Source organism: Centrocercus urophasianus, unplaced genomic scaffold, assembly GCF_019232065.1.
Source record: "Centrocercus urophasianus isolate 14NV4802_14NV808 unplaced genomic scaffold, USGS_Curo_1.0 seq_33, whole genome shotgun sequence".
Taxonomy (NCBI): domain Eukaryota; kingdom Metazoa; phylum Chordata; class Aves; order Galliformes; family Phasianidae; genus Centrocercus; species Centrocercus urophasianus.
Genome location: NW_024884900.1, coordinates 5,101,855 through 5,128,731, shown reverse-complemented (window position 1 = coordinate 5,128,731; position 26,877 = coordinate 5,101,855). Strand labels below are relative to the sequence as shown.

At 53.1% G+C, this 26,877-nt stretch overlaps 1 protein-coding gene across 1 annotated transcript; it reads right to left on the bottom strand.

Moving 5' to 3' along the window:
• Positions 1–9,177: 9,177 nt before the first annotated feature.
• TMEM132E (transmembrane protein 132E) lies at positions 9,178–19,611 on the bottom strand. The gene is given in 10 exon segments (XM_042830399.1): positions 9,178–10,203; positions 10,826–11,017; positions 11,101–11,380; positions 11,957–12,162; positions 14,720–14,863; positions 15,024–15,216; positions 17,293–17,433; positions 17,647–17,789; positions 17,791–18,554; positions 19,593–19,611. Coding segments are annotated over 10 exon segments (3,108 nt in total).
• Between the last annotated feature and the right edge of the window lie 7,266 nt (positions 19,612–26,877).

The following is a 26,877-nucleotide window of genomic DNA, read 5'->3' as shown; positions in this document are numbered from 1 at the left end:
GTGTCAGTGTGGGTGCAGGAAGGGTCAGCAATCCCCTGAGGGTTGGGCAGAAAAACCATCAGTAATGCTGATCGGAGGGGCTGTGGAGGTCAGAGCACACAGCCCCCACCTCAGCTCACAGTGGGGCAGGACTGGCAGTATTTGGGGCTCAGTGGTGCAGGAGGTTTGTATTCATTTAAGGTCACACTGATACTGCCTGGCCCATCTGGTGGCCTTCTATGATGGAGTGACAGCATCAGTGGAGAAAGGAATGGCATCTCCTGGATTTGTGCAAGGCCTTTGACATGTTCCTGCACCACATCCTTATCTCTAAATTGGAGAGTGTAGTGGAAATGCTAAGTCATGGCCTGTGAATCAAACAGTGATTGAGCACCTGGTGGAAGGCAGGGCCAACCAAGGGTTGCTCAGGTGCAAGCAATGTACCCGAGTGACTGGAAGGCATGGTGCCAGGATCCACCCCTTCCCAGACCTCATTTAAGGGCTGGCAATGGAGGTAGGGGTCTCTCTTGCTGGAGATCCCTGTATGCCTGAGGCCTTTCAGAGGTAAGCAACTCTTTTCCTTCATTTCTGTATCTGTGGCTGCTGCGTTTGGGCTCGTTCTCGCTAGCTGTAGCAGAAGGCTTTGCTATCCTGCTATTATTGTGGCACTTTCCATCCCATTATAGCATTACAGAGAGGTATGGGCTTGAAGGGTGGACTACTAAGTGGGTGAGGAATTGGTTGGATGGTGGCAGCCAGAGATGTGTGGGCAATGGCTCTGTGTCTGTTGGAGGCATCCTTCAAGGTTCCATCTTGGGACCAGTGCTCTTCAGCACTTTATCGATGATGTAGATGGAACTAGGTGATCTCTAAGGTCTCTTTTAACCTAAAGCCATTCTATTATAACACAGCTGCCCCTTCCCAATAGACCACCATTGCACAACTTGGTGCAGGAACCCTACACTGGGACAGGACCACACTTCTATTTTATCCACACTTCTCTATTTTATCCAATTGTTTGCATGGTAAATTGCAGAGACTTTTGCCTCTGGCTTAACAAGTTCTCTAAACCCCTGGCAGCTTCACTCCTTGTAAGCACGTTCCCAAAACATTCTCAGGGCTTTTCCCAGCTCCCTGGCCAGTTAGGAGGACAACAAATGATCAAACCACACAGGCTGCTCGGTGCACCAGGGCTTTGCTGCTGCTTTCACTGTATCAGCTCGGAAAATGTATCCTTCAATCAGTTTAAGCCCCTAGGCTTGATGTAATTTTTACCGCTGCCTTCTCTCTAAGGTACTTTTAGGGCTGCTATCTCCAACTATTTACAGACAAGGAGAGCAGCAAAGTGAGAAGAAGCTTTGCTAATTTCGTCCCTGACCTCAGCAGCAGCTCAGGGCACTGTGGATGAAGCCTTTCCTCTTGCAGTTTAGAGGGACCCAGGTGGCACCAGGTTTGCAAAGAGCCCTTTTCACACAACCCAGAAACACCAGCAAAGCCCCCAGCCTTGGTATGACCTGTCATGTTTGCTGGTCCTCCAAACTTCCCACCCCATGCTTTTCTTTGGGATGGAAATTGGGCTTGGGGTGGGCACAGCACCATGCAATGGTGCTCCCAGACCACCTCCTCTTGGTCCCCTCTTGCTCTTCATTCCTCTCTCTAATGCTCCAAAGAGGGGTAAACCTCTTTGGTGAAGTGGAAACCCCAATGCAGACTGAGATCCTGCACAGGGAGGCAGGAGGTGCCTGTGCTGAGCGCTGCTGAGCTGATGGCTTTATCATGTCAGTTTATAACCCAGTTAGATTTTGCCTCTGTCTCTGTTCATAAAAATTATTCTTGGACAGGTCTCTGAAGCCTGAGCTGTCAGCAGTGCTGCGTTACATTTTTAAATAAATCAGTCAATAAATCAAGCACAGAATAAGCACTGCAGCGAGGCATATGCTTCATCTGCAGTCAGCGAGACAGGGACCTGCTGGAAGTTGAGCTTTGCTCTTTGGGGTGGGATGAGTTTGCTAAACCCAGCCCTGCAGAGAGCTTTTAAATATAGCTAATTGTGCATTGGGTGTCACAGGCAAGTTCTTGCCTCCTGAATAACCCAGTGTTTATTTATATGGTGATAGCACAATGCCTGTGGCCATTATTGGGAACATTCTTTAGCCATCGCACGAGTCTGCTTAGCAGCCCAATTTCTCCCTTTGGGTGAATCCCAAACCCAATCCTTGCCCATGTGGGACTCGCTGGTTCCTTGTATGCTTCTCCTTATCCTGTGCTGCAGCTGAGTGGAGTTAATTTACACAGCCCTGGGACTCGCACCATCTTCTCCAGTTCCTGCTTTTGGGATCTGAGGTGCCAGACCCAACTGTTCTTCTTCCAGGGATTTTGCTATGGCCACGTTGGGTGGCAGAGATAGGAAATGACCACAGAGTGCAGCAGAAAACTTGTGATTTCTTTCATCTCTTTTCAGTCCCACTGCTGTGATGCCAACCCAATGCATTTCCCAACCCGTGGGGTGTTGTGCCCAGCACTATGGCAATGCAGAGCTCAGCTCTCTTCTATTCCCATCCCTGCACCCCTCCATCCATCTCATCTCCATTTTGCTGTGCTGAGGCCACCTTTCACCTTGCAGATGAAGGTATAGCTGCTAATACAGCAAATGAAATGCATTAATCAAGGAGGAGAGAAAAAATGCGGAGGGAAGAGTGTTCATTCATCCACTCACTGATGTTTCTCGCAGTGCTTTTGTTTGCATCTTCTTTTTGTCTTGCACATACGCAGTGATTTCAGGACTGAGCAGAACTGAAGGTTCCAGCAATAGAAAGATAACAAACCCCCTCACCTCCTCTTGCATCCTCAAAACTTGGAAGGTTGCTTAGTGACGGCGTTGCTGCTCTCGCTTCCTCGCTCCAGCTCTTAAAAGCAAGAGAATGGTTATTGGAGGTCCTGATAGCTCATATTCCTCGATGGCCTTTTCCCTGCAGCCCACATCAGCTGCAGGCAATGAATGAAGCAGCCTGGCCACTCCTCTCCTTTCTGCTGGCCAGCTCCATTTATTTTTTTTTTTTTTTACTATTGTTCAGCAGTTGTTAGGATTGCTATTCTGTGATCCCATTTAAAATCATTGATTTACCACCGAGTCTTCAATAAGCAATTTGGAGCAATTGGGGCTGTTATCTTACAATAGATCACAGGGTGGTGGGAAAGGGGGGAGGGAGGGAAGGAGAGAGAAAAAGAAGAAGGAAAAATGGTTGGGGCTGCCCACATGGTTTGGGACCTCTAGCCACAGGTACCAGCTGGGCTGGAGCCATGGGGACTTGTCCCAGACAGGCTTTAAATCACAGAACCATTAAGGTTGGAAAAGACTAAGATCATTTAGTCCAACCATCAAACCATCCCTGCCATGCCCACTAAAGGGGAATTAAGCCCCCATCATTTCTCTTAAAAAACCCCTTGAGAGCAGCCACACTGCCCAGCCTTGCTCCCATCCTTGCAAACCAACCTGGTGCAGAGGGAAGCAAACCTACCCTGCCTGGGCTGTGCTGGTTGCTCACACAAGCCAAAAACCACGAGAGTGCTCTAGGGAAACATCTCAGCAAAAGTAAGCTTGCTAGTTAAAAGCTCCCCAAAGGCTCCATCTTTCCAAGAGGAAGAAGGAGAAATCAACAGCAGTGTTATTTCCCATTATGCCAAGGCAGATGGTTATTCTTGTGCCAAGTCTGAATCACTGAATCTCCCCCCCCAAGCCCCTCACCGCCCTCCAAAAAAAGGACCATTCCTGTTGTGGAGACTCAGTTGGGTGTTGGGAGGATCTGGCAGCCTTCCTCTGCCCAGCACTGTGGGTCCCCATGCTCCTGTTCCCATCCAGCCTTTATTGGGGGCATTTTGGCACCTTTAGGTATCAATTGGGTTGAGCCAGGGCTGTCTCTTACATGCTTAGCGTTTCCTTCACTGATTTGCCAACAACAGATTTATTTGGGGTTTTTCTGCTTCCCAGTTCTGGAGTGGTTCAGGAAAAATGAAATTGCTTTCCAGAGGTATTATCTGTGTTCCTGCTCCCTTTCAGTCTAAATCAAAAGGGTTTGGGCTGATTTACAGCTTTTTAAGGCAAAACCCAAATAAATGCCATCAAAGGACATGTCAAGGGTGGAGAAAAATCAGAAGGTCACCTCAGTATTGAGGTGGAGAAAGATCAGAGGCCCACCGTAAGCCAAAAAAAATGTCAAAAGGAAACAGTTTCATTTCTGATTGTGTTTCTTTCTGTCCAGAGTGCCCCAGTGTTTCAGCCATGAAACACTGGGTGAACTGGGAGTGAATTGGGTGATTCGGGGTGAGCACATCCTCCTTATGGAAAGGGATCAGGGATTAGATGGAGTAGCCCCAGTTCCCTGATCCCCAGCTCCTCTCCACCCTGGCCATCATATTCAGCTCTATACCCTGAACTGCCTTCGTGCATCCCTCTCCCCATCTGAAAGCACTCATCATTTGGGATCAGAATGCCACTGACACGGCACAGCTGGGGGTCAGCTGAGAGCGGTCAGGAGTCATCCCTGCACTGCTGAAGGATTTTCCAGCAGCCATTCACCCCCTATTTATTGACCCAGCAATGTTTGCAGTGCTGAACATAGTCAAGTAGCAGCATTCTGCAGGTCCCTGGGGTGGGGATTTTACGGGAACGTGCTGATTCCCCATTGCACAGCCTCTGTGTTTAAATGGTTTTGAACCCACATAAGCCAGAAATCGAGTGAGGTCCTGCTGGGCTAAGTGGATTTCACCGCTGAAACAGAAAGGAATGGGCTCCCAGGAACAAGTGATATTATTTACATGGCATCGATCGGCGCTGAGCTTTTGCTGGCTCAGCACTTTTAACCCCTGGTTTTCATCAGCCGAGTGCTTAACCCTCAGGTAATTGGATTTGCAGCTGTTACTGTGATCTATGCTGCCTCCAGTTACTCTCCATGGGGCACCCATAGGATGGGGAGCCCAAATGGGGATCTTCATAAGGGCAGAGAGAGCAAAGTATCACGGCACATGAGGGCCAGAGTGTTGGAGTGAACTGGGGCACAGGTGGATGAAGCCTTTTCACAGGGAGCTTTGAGGGACTGAGGTTCAGCATCTTGACCTCTTTGTGCAGGATCTGTGGCAATGCCCTTGTTCTCATTCTCATTGCATCCATTGAAGCCCTCTTGGCTGAGCTGCTTTTTCCCACCCAGAAGTCGTCCATCTGATGGAACAGTTCTTCCTTTGGGCTCCCAACAAAGGCTGACAACCAAAAAAGCCATAAAGCAGCTGATGGAGGAATGAAGAATTGAGGAATTCCTCAATCCTCATTGAGGAATGAGGAGCTGTGATTTTTTCCTGTGTGGCCACAGGGGCTCTGTCTTCTTTGGGCTGACACCAAAGCACTCACTGACTGTCATAGAATCACAAAGTCAACCTCTAAGATAATTTCATCCAATCTAGACCCAGATGCCTCAGGCTTTGGCCCCAGAAGTGCAGAAACCATCAGAAACAAAATCTTCCATAGGTGTCTGTGGGGGTAAACTGGTGAACAAAACCATGAGCAATCTCTTGCATCTTGTCTTTCATCACAGCCAAGAGAACTGCATTATTGGTCTTGACACAGAGGCACAGCAGATGGATAATTGGGTGACATTTGCCGCTCCGCATCACGCGGGGTCAGATGAGATGGTCTTTTGTGACCTTTAAATCCATGAACTAACAAAATTTGGCCTTCTTTCGGTGATGCTGTTGGAAAGGATGTGAAGACTGAGACTCCAGAGGCTGCTGGGGCTGGAAATGCAGTGCTGGGTGCTGGGCACAGATCTGCAGGATCACAGGGCTCCCTGGATCCAAACTTCCTTTTCCAGTTATTAATGATGTTTCCCATGGCCCAGATGCCTCAGTGTTTCCCAGCACAAACCATCTAGCAATTTGCTTATGCTGTTATCCAGTGTCTGCAGCCAATTGTTTGGAAGACAGCTGGAGATCCTGGAATTGATGAGAAGTGACAGCAAAATCCTGGAAAGGGTCAGGAAATCCCTGGAAAACACATGGAAATTCCATAGCAAGGCCCTTGACCAGGAGCTCTGCCCTGCAGGCATTTCTGGCTTTCTCTTGGCTAAAACCCAACGGTGACTGCCTCAGAGCTGCCAGGCACTCTGGGCATGCTGAACTCTTCCCAGCAGAGCCATCACATCTGACTGAATCTTACAACTCTCTCCTTCTGCCTTTCCCAGGGGCAGATTTTGGCAGCTCCAGGTCTGGTAGTAGGGGAAAATCATCCCAGCGCAGAGCAGGAGCCCTAAAATATTGAGACCTTAGGGGTTTTCCCATTCCTTGCTGAGCCAGGCAAAAATGGAGTGAAGAGACCCCAGAAAGAACCATGCAATTACTGAAGTCATTATCCCAGGTGCTGTGCATAGTGTCAACAGGTGTAGAAGGAGAGCAGGCAGCTGGAGGAGGAGGAGAGTGGTGGGACCCCCAGGTGTTGCAAAGTCTGAGCTCCATGCAGAGAAGCAGGGAAAATTCCCGTTTTCCTCCTCTCTTAATGGCTTAGGGGCTGGGTGCGTTAAGTGGTTTAATTATTTTCATAGCACATAATTTAAAGGGGATATTTGGCTCCCGGGAAGGTGGGGGGGGGGCTGCAGGGGTGGGGGTCTGGCTCTGCCTCCCCAGCGCTGCATGCAGCCTCTCTGCTCCGCATTAAAATGCAAATGCGTGCCTGCCTGCTGGGAGCAGATAGCGGAACACCAAAAAGCAAGAGAATAAACAGAGGGCAGAGCGGGAGGGGAGCTGAGAGAGAGGCGTCTGTTTAATTATTTTCCCCTATTTTCTTTTCTTCTTCAATGAGATTTGGCCATCGGAGGCCCGTTCAGTTGCTGTATTTGCGGGTGCTGAAGCAGTAAGCAGGAAAAGTGCTGCTTTGGGACTGGCTGAGCACTGGGTGCCTTGCAACCCTATCATCACACTCACACCAAAACACAGTTTTCCTGGGTTTTTGACCTCAGGATTTCAACTGGTGCCTCCCTGGCATGTTTCCTGCAGGACCCAAACACCTTTGTGGTGAGCTGCTCCCCTTATGCTCCCATTGCCCAAAGGGAACTCTGGAGGACGGGTGTGTTCACATGGGTGTGCACTCATGTATGTGCATTCCTGCACCACTGCACCTAAGTAAAGCCCTTGGCATCAATCCACTAAGGGAATGCACGCATGCATAGTTATGTATGTGTGTATATCTATAAAGATAGTCACACATTGTATATGCATGTATATATACATATGTATTTATAATGTATAAATACATACATATTTATGTCTCAGTAAATAGCTTTACTTATCTAGATTTTGCTCTCTTCATTGAAAAGATGCCCTGAGCAGGGCTGTCACCATCCCCACCAGGGCAGCAGAACGCTCCAGTGGGAGGAGGAGGTGGGGCAGAGCTCTTCTGTTCTTCTCTGCCCACCTCCACTTCCCAATGCAGGAATTGGGCGCATGTTATTAAACAGTTTTCTCACTTCTCCCCTCTCCCTTTTTCCTTTTTTTTTTTTTTTTTTTTAATTTTAAACAAATATTCATATATGTTAATTTGAAGAGGAGGCTTGGCGGCTCCAGGCAAGAATTTGGCTGTATTAATTTTACTGCTTGGAATCGCTATCATGCAGCCAGACCTGGGTCCCTCCGATAACGGGGCACGGTAAAACAGGAACGCAGCACCCACCTGGTCTTTGAGCACATCTTAATTTCCTCATATATCTCTCTCTATAGAAGGATATGTATATTTAAAACCAGTGTAGAGCTATCAGGAAAGCTTTAAGGCTGCTCAGGGGAGAAATTTCCACAGTCCCAGAATGATAAACTCCTTAAAGAGCTTTTCAAGACACTGCACAGCGCTCCAGGGAAACTGAGGCATGGGGCCTGGCTGTGCCATCACTTCCTTGATGGGGCTTTTGAGGTGGGGAGGATTTTTGAGGGGTGGCCCCAAATCCACAGCTTTGACCCCAAAGCACTTACTATTCCGATGGGTGTCAAAGCCGAGCGATGCCCCCCAGGATGGCGCATTTTGGTTTTGGCTTTTCATTTCCTTTGTGGTTGTGTTGGTTGCTTTTTGCTTTTTGCTTTTTTTTTCTTTTTTTTTTTTTTTTTTTTTTTTTTTTATTTTTTCTAGTCTTTTATTTAAGAAAAAAAAAAAAAATAGACACAGTGGTGGGTAACTTCCGATCCAGAAATAATCCGCTGCCAGCTGCTGCCTCCCCCTCCGCTGGGCAATGCTGGGCGCCCACATGTAGGACCCCAACCGCTGGTACCCAGGTGGTCCCCTTGGAGTCAGCCTGTCTGAGGATGCTCTGCAATGGAGGGGGGGACTTCAGGGCTGGGAGCGGGGTGGCCAGGGAGATTATGGCAGTCAGAAGGCACCACGGAGGCTGAGCCTGGCTGTGGGAGTCCCCAGTGGGCTGGGACTGGGGGAAATGGGCATGGGAATCCCTACCAGGCAGGGAGCTGGGTGGGCAATGTGAAGACCCAACTGCATCTCCCAGCCTGGTGCTGGGAGGGCAGGAAACAGCAGCCCTGGGGCAGAGGCAGTCCCCAAGGGATGCTGTGATGGCAAACATTAATGCCACCACCCCATGAAGCAGGCGGTGAGCTTGAGGTGGGGATGCAGGTTTTGCCCCCACTTTTTCCCCGCACAACCCAACTGCCATAGTATGGCAAATCCCCACACCAGCGCTCACCTCCAAAACTGTGCAACCAGGTGCAGCAATTGTGCAACCCCCATGTACAGTGGATGGCTTTTGGGAACCCCCACCCACCACCTTCCTGCAGCAGGCTGGTGGGATGTCTCCCCTCCTCCAACCTGTGCACCGCAGGACCCACAACATTATCTCATCCCATTCACCATTGCACGTTCACAAGATCCATCCCATCCATCTCCAGCCCCCAGCTTGCATCCCTCGTGGATCCCGCTCACTGCAGGTTTGGTGCCCCCACCCTGGGGACAAGCAGATGGCAAAGGGCAAGAAAAGAAAAACAGCCCCCAGAGGTGCCTCCACATGGGGTGAGGAGGATGTGAGATGTGCAAAAGGGAACCTGCGAGAGAGCCCAGCGTGGGTCTCAGGCCCCAGGAAGCAGCCGGTGTGGCGTGACATGGCGTGGCGTGGCACGGCGTGGCGGCCCCCTCCCTCCCACCCCATCCCCTCTGCCCCTGTGTTAAGCGATCTCTTTGATTCTGCGGATGTAGTTGTGAAGCTCTTCGGGGTCTTGCAGCCCCATGTCCTGGCAGACCCACTCCAAGTCCTCCTCATCAGCGATGGGGATGGAGTTGTAAGCCAGCTCATCAGTGGGCAACGTGGCGAAGGTGGTGAACTTCACCCGCTTCCGTTTGGAAGTGGGCGAGTTGAGGGGGTCCTCACTCTGATCCCGTGTGGAACCCCCCGAGGAACCATCCCCACGACCATGGACCTGGCTTTGCACACTGGTCTGTGAGCTCCCACTGCTGTGGTGGTCCGCATGGCAGCAGGTCTGCACATTTTCCAGGGGGTTCCCGGGGCTCTCAGGCTGTGGGGAGAGGTCATTGTGAGCCCGCAAGGGCTGCCCATTGCCCAGGAAGACCCAGTGGTGGGAGTGGTCCATGTTGGTCTGACCTTCAGGTGGGATGCGTTTGTGCCGGTATTTCAACACAAAGACAATGCAGTTGATGAGGAAGACCAAGATGGCCAGACAGAAGACGCCCAGAAGGGCGTACATGCCTATCTCCAGGTCCGTCAGCCCTCGTGTCACTTGGACAAAGCCAGTGGGGATGGTGGGGAAGTCCTCTGTGGGGTGAGACGCACTGGGCATCCTACTGTCCTCGCTCGGCTCTGCTTTTCTCTCCACCTCTGCCCGCAGAGTGGTGCTCGACCCCGCCTCCAGCCCTGGTCTGCTGGGAACGTGGTCGTAGTCATAGGTCGGGTCCTCCTCGGAGCCAAAATGAACCCGCACACTGGCCAGGGCTGTAAAGAGCACGCTCTTACGCTTGGTTTTCTGGCAGCTCTCGCAGATGACCAGCTCGGCCCGCAGCAATTCCCCCACACCTTCGCTCTCTGCCACCACCAAGGGGAAGGCTCGGTCCTGGGTCACCGTCACCACCTTCTCATCCAGGCTGCTCACCACCAGGTTGTAGTCCTTGGGGTCGTAGAGGGAAAGAGGGGCTGTGGTGCCGTCGCTGTAGGAAATCCACAGGCTCAGCAGCGCTTCCTGCAGAACCAACACAGGCACCGGTTGCCCAGCACAATGCCAGTCCCACCTGCACCTCCATCTTCCCATCCATCCCTCCTCCTTCGCATCCTTCCCCCATGCAATTTATCCTCTACCCATCTGCCTATTGATTTGTTTTATTCCTCCCAACCACCACCTAGCTTTTCTCTTTTGCCTGTTCTTCCCTCAGTTTTCCCCACAGTTTCCCAAACACAGAGTCTGTTGAAGGTTTGGAACAAGGTGCAGACCACTTTCTGGCCTGGTATCAGATTGTCCTAATGCTCAACTCCTTCCCCATTGCTCCCCAGGGCTTGGTGTGGAGGAAAGGTTCAGGGGACAGAGCTCCAAGGCTCCTAGGTAGAGGCCACAAGACAAGCAGGACCTCTACAGATGAGGTTCACCCCAAATCTCAGCTCCACAGGATAAGCAGGACTTCCACAAACCCCAAATCTCAGCCCCCAAGGAATCAGGGCTACCAGAGCTACAAACTCTATGAGTTTTCCTCCAGACCTCTGTCCACGTAGACACTGACATGAAGATTTCTGGGTTACTTTGAGGTGGGAAGAGGACTTTTTAGATGGAACTCCATCCCACTTCGAGTCCCCCAAAACCCAGACCTCACCTGCTTGAGGAAGCTCAGGGTCTGCTGGGCAGCCGTGCGAGCAATGATGGTGTGGCTATTTCCAGGGCTGGGGTGGAGGGACAGTGAGAGGCTGGAGACCACCTGGGCCTTCAGGTCTGTGATGCTGACCTTCTCCTCCGCCACCGTCACCAGTGTCTCACCCAGCACCGCCTCCATGAGCGGGGACACGACCTGCAGGGGATGAGGGGACCGTCACCACCCACCCACCAACCTCAAGCCATATTGATGGAAAGGGGAAATTAAACCAGGGGCACCTTAAAGAGCGTGGTTCCCGGCTCTCTGCCAGCCAGCGTGAAGCTGTCCACCAGGTGGGCCACCCGCGGGTCATCCACGCGCATGAAGTCACTGACCAGGTCGGTAACCTCCACCAGCCAGTCGGGTCCCAGCATGGTGACCACCTGCCCCGTGCCCTCTGCTGCTGTGGTGTGGAACTGGGTGAAGACCTGCAGTGTGGCGTGCTGGTACTGCAGGGCACAGCCCCGGCTCTGCTTCCGCTCCTCTTCATCCTCCTCGTGCTCGCTGTCCCGCACTGACCTGTGGGACAGAGACAAGAGACAGGTGGCAAGGTGTTCCAAAGCAGGGGAAAAGCATGGTGGAGCCTGGCCAAAAATTGTCTGTTGTTCATGAGGTCTCTGAGGGCTCTAGCAGCACGTGAAAACAGGGTAGCCAAAATCTCCACCCTCTAATCAGCTGAAAGGACAAGATATCTCAAGTTGGGAGGGATACCTGAAGGTCTCTAGATCTCAAAGCAACATTAATTTTGGAGCTTGGCAGCTCTTGGCCTTATCCACAGGAATTTTGACTGTTGGCATGGATGAATGTTCCTCACAGTGTTCAACAATTCTCATTGTGAAATTCTCCTCTTTCCATCCAAAAATGCAACTTGCATCCACGATCCACGTTTTCACTGCAGCAAAGTCTGGTTCCATTGTTTTTGAAACCCCCCTCAATAAGAAGTTGAACACAGCCACTGGACTTCTGCCACCTTCACCTTCTCTTCTTCAGCACATCTCATGCCCCATATCTTGGGGTCCTGTTGTGGATTTCTCCCAGCCTATCACTGCCTCCCTTGCCTTGGGGTACCCCGAACACTGTGCCCCCAGCACCCACCTCCTGTCTGGCAGGATGGGCACCCTCCAGCCTTTCACTTGGCTCAGCCGTGAGTCTGAGAGCTCGATGTGCAGCGGCAGTTTGGGCACCCACACCGTCATCTCCAGCGGGGCAGAGAGGTGCTCGTAGGTGAAGGTGACCCGGGCACTCATGGAGCCCCGCGATTCCTTCCCGCTGACAAAGACATAGTCACAGCTGCTGGAGACCTGGGGAGAGGGGAAAACAGGGAGGGCGTAATCTGACATCTGTCCCCAGATCTCTCCCACCTACAGGCTAGGGAGAGCAGGCAGCAAGCAGTGGCCAGCCACTGTAGCTACCCACCAGTGCCTGCCACGAAAAGGAATGCAGCCCCATGCCCACCTCCATCCACATACTTCCTGCTGACTCCAGATAAAGCTTCCCAGAGTCCATCTGAATCCTCGCATTCACCTCATCTCTCTCCCTCTTCGTCTTTTAATTCCCATTTATGCAAATGCCATTAGTTAAATTTGCTATAAAACAAATACTTCCTGTGGGGGCCACTTACTACCAACCGATCCAAGGCAATTAAGGTGCTAAGAGGATGCCACCACGGCATTGCTTGGCTCAATGCAGCAGAGCCAACACCACCTTCTCCTTCCCAGCCAGCAGGAAGGAGGCACTGGGCTGGGGACTCCCACTCCACATCTGCAGCTTTCCCTGAGCTCAGCTCACAGGGTTTGCTCCTTGTCCTTGTACCAGAGCTGTCTGAAAAGACAATCTCAGCTCTGGCAGGGCAGCATTTGAATAAAGATGAGCTCTTGGGTAAATCCTCCATCTCTGGATATTGAGCCATTTATCACAATAAATATGATGGGATGCTGCTTGCATTACCTTACCTAATAAATCCCCCCAGCATCTTGTTCTGGGGACCACTTGTTTTTCTGTTGGTTGGAATGGGGGGGGGGCGCGGGGGGGGAGAGATACGACAACAAAAAATAGCAGCACATCAGCCCTGTCCTGATGATGGAGTGACTGCAGATTAGCTTTTAAATGAAGTGTACACTTATTGGGAGATACTTCCCGGATTTGCAGCAAGGCACTGGGAAGCGAGGCTGAGGTCTGCTTGGGCTGAGAGCCAAGGCACCGACAGCTCTGCTCCTGTGCAGAGCTCCTCCCTTGGCAAGCCTCAAGCATGGGATCAAGGGAAGACATCATCTCTCCATGCCTATCCCTCAGCGTATGCATGGTGCCTGAGGTCACCACGTGACCCTGGGTGGGCAGTGCATGAGGAGATGGCCCATGTCATAGATTCATTAAGGTTGAAAAGACAACAAAGCTCATCTAGACCCACCATGAACACATGCCTTTGTGCCCACAGAGGAGATGAGGGTGGCATTTCACACCCACACTCTGTCACCAGCCTTCATGGGTGGCTGCAGCACCTTCACTGCCATGTCATAGAATCACAGAATGACTTCAGTTGGAAGACCTAAAGATCATCAGTCTCCAGCCACCATGTCCTCCACATCCAAGATGCACTCCCTCCATGCAAGCATCACCGCTGTACCACACACAGCATGGAGAGAAGCAGCCTTTTCCCGCTCCTCGTCCCTCCTTATTGCTAAATTATTTACAGTAACAGACAGTGGATCTCACCGTGTAAGCTGATTTATGTAACAGCTTTATAGCCCTGACACCGTAATCATAGTGCCCAATCTCAGCAGGAAACTGAGAGCTCCCTCGGAAACACATCACCAGCACAAACACAAAATAACTCAGCAAGGAATTGCGTGGGGCTGCGGATGGCGAGCGGAAGGAGAGCACACGGGGCTGGAGGGCTGCTTTATGTATTATTCATCCCTGCTTGTGTGCATGTGTCTGCTCCCCCCAGGTCTGGGGACAGCGTGTAAATAGATTTATGAGTCGAAAGGCAGCACATTAAACAGTTTAAGTGTCTTGGAGTCCATCCTGAAGTGTATTATTGCTCCAGTGTTTTATCACGCTGCGGAGGACCGGCCTCCATAAATTAGAGCTGGCGCTGTAAATCGCACAGATCGGGGTTTTGTTGGAGAACTTGGGTAAACAGGTTGTGACACCAGCTCCCACAGGGCAAACGGCTCCCAGGGACCCATGGAGAGAGCACATCCCAACACCGACGGGGCAGGGAGAAGGCGCGATGTCTAGGGGTGGGTAGGCGGATGGATGGATGGGTATGGTGATGGAACAGTGCAGGCGGGCGGCTGGATGGATACACAGAATGATAGAAGAATACATATGGTTGAATGGGTATGGTGATGAACAAATAGACACCCGTGGCTGGGTTTGAGGGCTGATACTGCCGAGTCAGCTGAGGGATGCGTGGGCCATCATCGCCATGGGAGCCTACGCGTGTTTTGTGCACAGAGGAGCAGCCCCAACCCCACGCAGCCCCGATCTCCTGTGTCCCATTGTCCCCAGTGCTTTGCTTGACCCTCCCAGCTCAGCCCAGCATTAAATTCCACACAGGAGATGAATGTCACCCAGAGGCACAGGTGAAGCCACTGATGAAAACGTGTGGTTCACATTTCAAGGCGACAGTATTTTACCTTATCAGGGCTAAGTACTGCGATAACCCTTAGTTATTGCTGCTGCCTGGTGCCAGCATGCACAGCACCACAGCATCTAATAGCCTTCAGTGGGGACAGTGACAAAGTACATCGTCCTTCTCTCCTCAGACAGGCAAAGAGAGATTGAAACACCAGAGAAGCTCAGCAGGGATGTGCTCCTGGGGCGGGAGATGGGAGTTATCGCTCCTGTACCCACCTTGATGATGTCTTCATTGTTGGATTTGCACTCCACCATGGCTGAGACGTCCACGATAACACCACTCAACTCAATTGCAATGACCTTCACAGGAATGGCCACTGTTCGGCCCGTCAGGATGGCTGTGTTGATGATTTCTGTGTCCTGGGGAGAAAAGGTGCAAAGGAGATGTCACTGGGGCAGATGGGTTAGTGGGACACGGTAGACCACATCCACATCCATCTCTCGCTGCAAAATCCTCGAGGGACAATAAAACATCCCAGCTATCAAACCAGAAGGCAGGAGCAAGTGCAAGGCCTCTTACCATGGCCAGGGGCACAATGGCCCGGATGTCCCTCTGGATGACCGTCAGCTCTGTCACCACCTTCTCCAGGTCAGGAGGCGGGTTACGGCCCCGGTAGTCGATGTGCCACATGATGCGGCGTGTCACCGACTGGCTGGTGAAGTTCTCCATCTCAAAATCCAGCTGCATGATCTCAGAGGAGGATTCTCCATCCCTGGCAGGGGACCAGAGGAGGATGCAGTGAGTTGGGTGCTATGGATGGTCCCTGATGCAGAGCATCTCCAGTGGATCCCTCCTCAGGAGTGCCCCTGCATGATGAAGGGACCAGAGTGGTCACCAATATGATGCTCAGCCCAAACACAGCTGCTCCTATGAAAGCCCACACAAAGGGAAGGCATTTTCCCTGCAAAAGCCTCCTTGGAGCAGGAGAATGGAATGTGGTGAGGAGTGCTGAAATAGTTCTGCTCTCATCTCGGCATGCAGCAGCCATCGAGAAGGTCCCATCAATCTGGGGATGCTGGATGCAGTTTCTCACTTATAAATATATGATGAGTGAAAGGGATTCCTTGTAGCAGCACAACAAAGACCAATGTCTTCTGCATCCTCCTGAGCATCTCCGTCAGAGCAAAGCTGCTCTTAAGATGCAGATGCCGGAGTGCAAAATCGCCAGTATTGGCCATTATCAGCCCAAAGCTCTCGGTGTGCCAGGTTCCCTCCAATCCCCACTGCCCCGAGGCAAAATGCTTGTGCTTACATGGCCCAGAGGGCAAAACGGTTTTGAGTCATTCATCATTTCCATTACGTTAATATTTGATCGAGTTGTTTGTCTAAAAGGTGATTGTAATCACTTTAAATTCATCTCCCGTCTCTAACCTTTCAAGGCTGATTTGAGTCGGCAGCAGAGGCAGAGGGGGGGGCTGGGGAAGGAGAGGGGAGATGGAGCCCTCTATGCCTGCAGTGCATGGCTCCTGTGTGGCACAGGGCTATTCCTGCAGGGCTATTCCTGCAAATAACCCTAATCGGGCTTGTGGCCATGGGGATTTACCAGTGTCAGCCACGGGCTCTGATGTCTCTCTGCTACAGCTGCATTTGACATCTTCCAGCACAGCTTGAGAGCATCAGTTTGCTCTAACCCAGCTCCTGAAGGCATTTCCCTCCCTGCTCCCAAAGACATCAGGTGATGGAGATGTCACCACCTGGGAACAACCCAGCGTGTCACAGTTCTTCCTGCTGGTGACTTTGACCCTGTGCAGTCCAGACCCTGCCCCTGCAGTTCAAGGAGCCCCAACAGTCTCCCTGTGCTCAAGGGCCAGTCCCACATCTCCCCTTCCCAGAGCAGCCTCTGGGTTTTAACTCATCTTTGTCCTTCTGATCCTTCTCAACTCTATCTCCTAGATTCTCCTTGGCCAACTCAAGCCTTTCATCACCCAAGCCTGGACCATGAGGAATGGGCATCACCCTTATGCCTAGCAGAACAGAACAGCCCTGTCCAGCTCAGGTGGTGTTTAGGTTCATGCTCCCCATCCAATATCATCCATGACCCTGGGGACCAGAGAGACCTTATCTGGGGAGTGCTCCCCTTCCTTCCCAAAGGGATTCTCCATTCTGGACAACCAATAAAGAGCAGCTACCATCCATGATATTACAACTTTTACAAAATTAAAATACCTCCACCTCAAACTGGAGGATCCTTCATGTTTTCACAATACCACCCCAAAGCCTTCCATATGCACCCGCCAGAATCTGAAACAACTGGATAAATACCAGCTGAGAAATGGGGATGCCGCAGCAAAATATTGCCATGACTGAGGAGCACATTGCTTGAGCCCCAGCTTGGTGTTGGCCATGGAGTAGATCACACCCAACCACCCTGCACCCCACACCAGGTTTTCAAGACCCGTGGAGATATGGAAGTGACAGACATGATTCAGTGGTGCATGGAAACTGCTGAATCACAGCCTGAACCTCTGATTGATCACCTGAGGCGAGCAATGAGCCAGCCATGGGAGCACAGTTGAAGGCAATTCACCTGTGCTGCCGGAAGGAGGGCAGCCTGTCTCCACCTCTCCTAAACCCATTTAAGAGCTGACTACCAGTAGGGAAGGGTCTCTTCTGGAGATCCCCTCCTCTGGAGTTTCATAGTGAGCCCAGGATATGGGAAGCATTCTATCTATTCTGTTCTGGTATAATAACTGCTTAGCCAAACTGTCTGGTATATTTCATAATTATAACATCTGTACATTCACTGATTATACAAGTATGGGTATGGTGGGGATGGGTTTATAGTTACCTGGGGCCGGTGCCCTCCACCTTGGCCACGTCAACGGTGGCCGTGGAGTGTTTGCCACCTGTCAGCAGCTCTGAGCTCACCAGCCACTGCCCACTCCTCGACTTGGTGCTGAGCAGGTTGACGCCTTTCTTGGCCTTCACCCTGCAGAGAGCCATGATCAGGGTAGGATCCCATACCCCTGCACACCCCCAGATATCTTCACCCCTCTGCTATGTGTACAGAGGGACTTTTCACCCCCAATTCCTCTTGAATCTCAGAGACATCATCCATAGTGAAGATGTCACTGCTCCACCCAACCCAGCCAAAACAACCAATCCTTGCCAATAGACATGGCTCATGGGATCAGGACCCTACCTGAGGGTGAAGTGCTCCACCGTGGAGTTGGACATCAGGTAGAGCAGGATGCTCAGCACCTCACCCGGCTTCAGAGGCCGGTCAGGCAGGCGGATGAAGACATTGCCATCCAACCGATGCTCCTGCATGGGCTGTGCAGGGGGGAGGCTGCAGAAGGCTGACACTACCGATGCGCAACAGCGGGTGCTGTGTGGGACCCTCAGTCCTTGCCCCTCCACTCCCTCGACGAGGGGATGATGCCGATGTGTCCCCAAGGCACTGTCCGGCCCCATCGGGGGCGTGAAGAGTGTAGTAGAGCTCGACTTGTTGGCTCTCACCTGGCACCTCCATGCCATCAGGGCCCTTCCTGCGGCCCAGTGGCACAGCGGCAGGCCGGAACCAGGCGTGAGGCAGCTCAGCCTGCACCAGGCAGGTGGCCAGGCTGCCCCGCAGCCTGCACGAACTCTTGATCTCGCGGGCATCGCGGAAGGCGTGAAGCCTGACGCAGGGCAACCGATCAGTGACATCGAAATCATCCCAATCCCGACCGGCCACATAGAAGAGCACTTGGACCACGGGCTGGTTGGCCACCAACCGGGGTTGGATGATGAAGGCGCGCACCTTCCAGTTGACTGTGAGGCGGTTGGGGACTTCCAGGGTGCTGGAAGGCTGCAGGTGCTCCTTGGGCAGCACCAACCCTGTGCTAAAGGGTCCCAGGGTGACATTGAGCACGGGCAGCTCCTTGGTCTGGAAGACGACGAAGGGCTCAGATCGTTGCAGAGGGGTGCTGCTGTTGGCTGGGGGGCTGGCCCCCACCTCCTTGAGGAAGAAGGCCAAGCGGGTGTTGGATAAGCGGTAGCTCACGGGCAGCATCGCAGCACCGGGGGGCTCAGATGGCTCAGGGCTGGGAGCTGGCCCCTTGGCCTGGGCTGTGAAGGGAATGGAGAGGATGGTTACTGTGGGACATTCAACTGCGAGCTCCCATAGCAAGTATGAGGTTCTGCAGCCCCAGAGTATCCAGCAAGGGCAGCAAAAGTTGAGATGAGTTTCACTCCTGTTACCCACCCCAGAACCTCAGTGATCTCTTGTGCTTCTCCAACCCTTGGCGTGAGATGGAGCATCCAGGATGTCAAGGGCCTGCCTAAATTTGGGTCAGGATGTGCAGGAATAGGGCACAAAAGGCTGAATCCTCATTTCCAACAACCCTTTGCCAACATGCTGATGGAGCCTGTGGGACAGATCCTGCTCCAAGCCACAGCTGGCTGGATGCACTAAGCCTAGCTCCTTGAGCAGCATTTGCATCTCCCATTCAGTACCCACCAGCCCTTGTGCCGCAGCCCCTCACTGCAGACATCTCAAGGAAGACATCTCAAGGTCTTCTCATCTGCATCTGCCAGCAATTCCCAGGATGCTTCCCCTCCCTGCAGCTCCCCGTCGCACAGCAAGCAGCCCTGGCACTGATTGCAGCCATTCCCCAGCGACTCCAGCCTCCACCAGTGGCACCCAAATTACGGGTGGTGAAAGTCGCTGATGTGACAGCTCAGCACACAGAACAGCATCTGGATGGGGGCTTCCAATGGGGGATTGCTCTGGGGGGCTGACAAATCTATCGCTTCTACCCCTATTTTCTACGTAGGGAACAGGAGGGAGCATGAATACCCAGGCAGGGTTCTACCAGCTGGAGCATCAATGTGGTTGCAGCCATACAGCTGTGGGATTGCTGCTGCCTGAAGCTCTGCCTCACTTTCCCCTGGTGATGCAGAAGAGGGGACATTGGTCCCAAAATGCTGGGGCAATTGGCATGCTGGTTCCTGCGGCACACGGCTCAGTGAGGCGAGACCCCGTAACAGCCTGGATCTAATTGCTGCAGGGGTTAAGAGCTTAGGAAGGCTCTTAACAGGATTAGCACTTGATAGGGGCACGAATGGCATCTGCAGCTCTGTCACCCAGGATGCAGCTCCTCTCACCCTCAGGACCAGGCACCATGCTGGGGACACAGCGGTGGCACTGCTGGTGATGCCACCACGTCGGCTGCAGCACAGCCCTGCCCTATGCAGCCACAGCTGCTCCTGCTATTCCCCACTTTTTTTTTTTTCCAAGCCATGAGACTGTTTGCTGAAAAGCAGAGCTGTGAAAAGATCCCCAAATCTGAGTTGCATTGGGGTAACCACACAAATGCCTGCAAGAATGAATGAGGCATGGGGAGCCAGGCAAAACAAAACACTGAAGCTTGATGCTGAATCACTGAAACTGTAACTGTTATCCCTTAAAAATCACCGGTGTTTGGAGAATACTTAAATCATTCCACAAAGGAAATCCACCCAAAGGCCTGCTCCCCTCAGGGCACCCCCCAGCACCAGGGGACACGGGTGACAATACTGATGGGACAGCAGTGCGGCACCAAGCCCTGCATCATGTGCAGATCCCAGTTCCATAGGGGATGAGCCGGGCTGCAGATTAATGCTGTGGTCATGATTAGTGCAACACAGGAGGACTGCTGGCACCCTGAGATTCTATTTCCTTCCACAGACAAAATGCATTTAAATGATGCTATAATCTGTTGCTAAGAGGGGGGACGTGGTGGGTGTCTCCATTCCTTGGCATAAACTAATCCTACAGGGCAGGGTCACGTCCAGCCCAGGGCTAATAGCAGCCCAGAGCTTCAGTTCCTACAGTCTCTGCATCAAAGGGGGATAAAGCGTGGGGTGAGGAAGGACGTGGGGTCAAGACAAACAGACATGGGTGGAGAGGGATAATGGAACCAGGGGAAAGAATGGAAAATGGATGGAAAGGATGGAAAAAGGGTGGAAGGAAAGTAGGAAGGGTGGAAGGAAGAGCGGATGGAAGGTAGATATGTAGAAGGGAGGGAGGAAGAAAGGAAAGCCCAGCAGCTCAGGGGACCCCAGCCCAAGCAGACTGCCCCAACCCAGCAGCCCCCAGGAGGAAGCATGGTTCCTCTGCCATCACCCCTGGCTCAGTTTAGGGAGATGGATGGGTTAAGCCCTGGCCACTGACTGCTCCGCACTGGCCCGCTGCAGTTAACGGGATTTGCAGTGCCTGACCTGCATTCCTGATTTTATTAGGCTGGCACGGGGAGGACCATATGGTTCTTCCACCCTCGCAGCTCAGCACCACGAGCAAAAAGCAGGCTCTGACCAGCTCAGGGGATGCCTGGGCCCCATGGACTGAGGACCCCCCCTCCCCCCCAGCCCCATAGCAGGAGAGGACACCCACATCCTTCCCAGCTCCCTCTGTGGCAAACCAGGGTGGATTATGAGCCACAGCAGGGAGAGAGGGTAGAGAGGGAGGCAGAAACACACAACTGGTGATGACCCCCCCTCGTGCAGCCACATCTGCCTGGCCAGATGTGCCCCACACCGCTGCAGCCATGCAGCCAGATGGGCCACTGGGCTGGCAGTGGGGGCACATGGGGACAGCAGTGCAGGACAAAATGTGGCAGCACCCACGACCATGCACTGAAGTCAACAAGAGCCCCCCAGGCCAGGGGAGATCGTTGCTTCTGGGGGGTCTCCAGTGCTGAAAGAATCCCCCAACCCCATAGAATAACCCAACTACATCATCACTGCTTGAGGCTACTGGGGTCAGACAGATGGACACATGGGAAAGACAGCTGATGGTCAGACTGAATGTGGTTGTGGCTCCTCAGCCCCTTCATCCCTGCTCCCAGCAACTGTCCCAGGGCTGAAGAGCCTTCTCCTCCTCCTCCTCCTCCTCCTCCTCCTCCTCCTCCTCCACTTCTCCTTTATCCAGCACTGATATTCTGCCCTGAGCTTCAGCTTAGCTCCAGCCCCAGCTGTTTGCCATAGGGATCGCTTTAGCCACACTCCAGGGGGGAGTTTGATCCCAGCTTATCCTGTGGGATATGACAGGGGGCTCCCGGCACATATATCCCCACTTAACAGGGGAAAAGCAGATAAAAAAAACACTGGAAAATAAAATAGGGCTGTTGCTGGGGGCTGTGGCCCAGTCTGTTCCAACACAGCCCTGCTCCATGATGCAATGACTGGGGTTGACACTGTGATCAAAGCTCCTCGCAGATGGCTTTGTGCTGGTTTGAAGCTCTGATGGCATTTCTTGGAGTTCCTGATCACCCAGAGGGACAAAAAGGCTGATGGGGTTAAATTAGTGGCCAAAGACCCCAAAGATGGGCCCTGAGACCCTGTGCAGCTCAGCCCCTATGGTGCAGCTATCACTTCCAGCTCACTGCTAAGGTTCCAAGAGGACAGTCCCACCATAAGGCCACCACCACAGATGTCCCACCTCAAAGCCAGCAGCATCCAGTCCAAGCTTTGGAGCCCTCAGACTCGAAGTTTGTGGGGATGCCAGCACCCACAGTCCACTCTTTGCCTCCATGGCCATAAGGGCCAACCACAAAGGATCCACATGAGCAACAAACACCAGGGATGTCCCAACATCTGGATGCTCCAATCAGAGGCAGACCCAGCTCCCAAATGAGTGTCACACCTATAGAATCATTAAGGTTGGAAAGATACCTCAACCACCTCCTCATCCATCCTGGGACCAGACATCCCCTTTCCATCCTCACATCACAGCACTGACTCCATCACAATATGCTTTTATCCAAGCAGGGTGTGCACCTCCAAACAGCACAGAAAAAAAACCCAAACCAATAAAAATGGCAAATGGAGGCTTCCACCTCCATCCAAACCTCAACGATTCAGCCCTGGCAGGGCTACAATTGGCCACAGCCTCAAGCACCCTATTCCCATCCCTGCAAAGGGCAGCAGGACCCCCTGTTTTGCTCTATAGCACAGCACAGATTGGGAAAACCCTCCCAGCAATGAAATGGGAGCTGAAATGGGAAGCCCAGCTCTCATGAGGGACTCAGAAAATGCTTCCCATCAGCCAGAGCCTTGGAAATTGTTTTCGGCGACATGAAAGACAACAAGATCCCCGGCGCGGTGCGAGCTTCCATCTCCAGCGTTAGCTAATTGGAAGTCAATTAAGTGAATAATTGTTACAAATGTACAGGCACCTCCCCCGGCGCACAGCAGTGAGATGGCCAACGGGAGGCTGCAGGGACAGGGGACACAAATCCCTTGGCCATCCTGGTCCCCAGCTCTGCCCCACAGTGGAGGTGGGGTTCAGAAGCCCCATGGTAGAAGGAGCACAGCACTCATCCCAGAGGGGTGATCTGATGCAGCCCAGGGGAGGGATTGAGCGGGTAATGAACGGGAAAACTGAATTAAGTCATCCTATAGGTGGCAGTAGTGGATTCTTCAGTGTCTAATATAGGATTGTGCAGGTGCCGGTTGACTCTCCCTTTTTTTTAAGGTTCCAGGATGGAGATGCTTTTGCCTGGGGGCATCCTTGGAAATCCTCCTCCCACTCCATCCTCCAGTAAGAACACTGTGGGTGACAGTGCAGCAGCCCTTCAGCTTCAGCCCAGCACAGTGGCAAGAAGCAACGCAAGGCAATACCAGCAGGACGGGCACCAGGTGCCCAAGGCTGCAGTGCTGAGCCCTGCATTTCCCCCAGGAAACTAATCAAAGGGAAGGGGGAAGAAACCCAAAGGAATAAATAAATATGGCCTAAATGGGATGTGGCGCGCACGGGCACAGCCTGTTATAAATCCTGGGAGCAGGCAAGGCTTTTACGCAGCAGCTACTTTAGAGCAATTTCCACAAATCACACCAGGGGACAGGTTGGGGGCCGGGAAGGAGAGGGCCTTTGTGGAGGAGGAGGAGGAAAAATGAAGAAATGAATTAAAAGGCGGTGGGGAAAAAAAATATAAAAAAGAAAAGGGATGAGGGACTGCCTGAACCCACAGGAACGCCCAGGAGCTGCAGAATGCAGCAGGGCAGGGGGTTGGGGCACAAACTGCAAGAGGGATGAGGTCCAGCACGAAAAAGAAATCTGGAGAGCAGAGGGACTATCCCGAATGCTGAACTTTTGTCGGTCCTGCAAGGGACAGAGCAGAACCTGCTGCAGTAACTTCACAGGACTGGGATGCAAAAGCACCTGAGATCTCAGGCAGAGGGATTAAAAAAGCAAGCACGGCAAATATTGCACAGCAGCAAAGGGAAAACGCTGCCCAGCGGGAGACGGTGGCTTCATCAGGGTGGAAAAGTAAACTGCTGTGATTGCAGCATCCTCCTGGGACGGAGCACAGCGAGACGTGGGTTATCGACCCGGGCAGCAACAAGTGGGGCAGTGGCCTGGGAAAGCAGGGCACAGTGAGAGCATCTATACCAGGGTCTTTGGGGGAGAGGCAACAGCCAACAAATCCCCACACTTGGGTTTGCGCCTCTCCTAGCAGCGCACATCCTGGGCCACCACAGAATTTGGCTGGAGGACCCCAGTTCACAGGCAAAATGAAGCTCGAGCAGCTCTTCCTATGGCAGGAAGCTCCAGGAGCTGCCTCCTCCCCCAGCAGTGCCCTATTGGCACTGTGCTCCCTGCTGCACACCCGTCCCAAAGGCACCCAGCCCTGGCGCCGCGTGGTCCCCCATGGAAGAAACCACCGCCTCCTCCATCCCAGGGGGCAGCTCGTTAGCAAAGCCCTGTATTTAATAATAGAGGATGCCAATTAGATTAGAGAGAGTGACCTTTTCCAGACGGATGGGATGGGATGCTCGTGCAGCAGCCGTGATGAGCACTGGATGGAAGGGGAGCACACTGGTTCCTCCTGCCACTCCTTTGGGGTGATGCGCTTGCAGGAGCCAAAATTCAGGTTGTGTCACACCAAACCCTCTTCCATCTCACTGTATTACCCAGGACAAGGCCACGTTTCATAGCCATGAGGGAGGGGACAGGCAGGTGGCTGCTCTGTGCCCATTCAAGTGCCAGGAGATGCTCTGCTGGAGAGGGGTTGGGTTTTTTTAGGCAGAGGATGGGAGAAAAGGGACTCCAGCAGCTAGAGAATTAAATCACTGAACTGAACCACAGAGCCAGGTTTCTAGAAGCACTGAGCAACGCCCAGCTGTGGAATTGCTGCTGCCCCATGCCCTGCCCCTGTTCTGTAGAACTTAAGTCCCAAATCACTTGGGCAACCAGGCACATGCACACAGACCGATGCACAGTATCAAGGCACCTGGAGCATCTGTAAGCACACTGCTCCCATACCCAGATAAAAAGGCCCCACTTGTTGCTGGGCTGTCAAACAGCAGGCAAGACTTCAAGCCCAAATTCAAGGGGAAGAAAAGGTGATAAGGAGCAGCTGGGGTCACACAAGGGCAGCCTGGAACCAAAGCCTGAGGTTGGGCCTGGGGTGACTGGTTTCTACCTGGTTCAGCTCCGCTCGGGGGCCAGATCCCTCCAACGAACAGGGGCACCATGATCCTGCTGTTCTCTGCCTGCTCTGGGCTGTGCTGGGTGTGCTCAGGGATTGCACCCAGGACCCATTCCGTGAGCAAACGCCAGCTGCGTTTTCCCCATTTCGACAGCAAGTTATGGCATATCTCCACCTGCTGGCCTGAAATATCCCGAAGATGGGGATGCTCCGAGCCCACACGGGGACGGGAGGCGGCGTGTGCCCTCCTGGGGTTGGGGCACATCCTCCACCATCAGCCCACGCATGGGATTTGGGAGTTATGGGGTAGGAGATGCAGGGAGATCAGCACGGCCCCAACCCTATTGCCAATGGGATGGAGGCACACGCTCCCCCCACTGAATAACACCCCATCTCCATGCCCACCGCCCAGTGAGAGGAGAAACTGAGGCACACAGAGGGGATGGGGCTGGGTGAGCAGCAGGGAGAGCACGTGGAATCCAAACCCAAACCCATAGCCCCAACACAAGCGCAACGCCAGGTGAATCCCTGTCGTGCTGCAACCCCAAAGGGCTCCTCTGGCTTTGAGCTGCCGGCTCCGTCCCTCTGGAAAACCCTCATGCAGCCCCAGGGCCGCCCCAATCCGGGATGTGGGATGCCAAAATCCCCATTCTGGCAGCTGCTGGTTGGGGGAGGACGGTCAAGCAGGGCTCCCGAAATGGAAGGGAGCACCAAAGGGGTGAAGCTGCCACTGAGGTATTAAAAATAACAAGAAATAATCATTGTAAAGGGAATAAAAAATAAATCCTTCACCAAGAGAGAAGGGCTCTGCGTGGCCGTGCCCTGACCCCAGTGGCCATCCCAAGCATCCCACAAGGAAGGCCGGGGGAACGAGGAGCCGTCAGACACTTCCTGGCTCCCCACAAGACCTTTATTTGTCCAGGAAAGGCCACGAAATGAGCCCTAACAGTTGGCTGGTGCCTTGCAGGGATTCCAGCACCCTAAACGGCAGTCCTGCCTTGGGGTCCCCTTGGTCCCTTAGGATCACTGAGGGGTTATGTGTGCCCACCGCGCTGGTCTGAGGAACAACAGGGGGCTCAGGGACCCCCAGCAGGGAATGGGAGGAAGGGGTTGCATCATGTGGGCACGGGAAATGTGAGCCCAGGAGATTTCCCATCACAGAGCATTCCTCTGGCAGCGGGGCTGACAGCCGCCTGTGGTGCCGTGGGGAAGCCAGACCCAGACGTCTGCATCTCATAAAGGCAAGAGGGAGGACCAGCACGTTTTCCTGCTGGCTGCCCAACCCATACCTGTTGTTCCCCCTAAAGCAGCTTTTGCTAAACCCTGCTTTTGGGGTGCTGGGGGGGGAGCAACACCCAAAGGCTCTGGGTGAAGTTGTGGGGTCAGCAAGGCAAAGCTGTGCTGCCGGAGCCGCTCCAGGAACCTTTGGAGGGGCTGAAGGAAAAAAATAATCTCTGCCTGCTCCCTGCAGCACTCTCAGTGTCCCCCCTTCCTAATTATTATTTTCGCTCCCCAGGAGCCTCAGGGGCTGCAGATGCTCAGAAAAGCCCAGGAGTGCTCTGTCCATGGGATGCTGGGACACGATCCAGACACCCCAAGGCTGCAGCAGCGCATCCTTTAGGGACACCCAGTGTCCACAAAATGGGCTATACGTGGCACCCCCGATTTCCAGCAGCTCCCTGCTTTCTGCAGCTTTGCCTGGTGCATTTGCAGGAGTTGATTCTACAGGAAAACCACCCCAAAAGAGCCACACCCTAATAAAGTCCCTTCCCCCCCCCCCCCCCCCGAGCCCCCAGAAGCAGGTTCCCCTATCCCCAGGGCTGTCACCTGGGCAGGCCAGGATGTCACTAGCAGGCAAAGCATGGGGTAAGGGCTGTGATTTGAATGCAACTCAGGGAAAGTGAGAGCAGGCTGTGCCCCCCCCACAAAGGAAGCAGCTGGGAACCCCCATCCTGAAATGCACGAATCAGAGGGAGAGA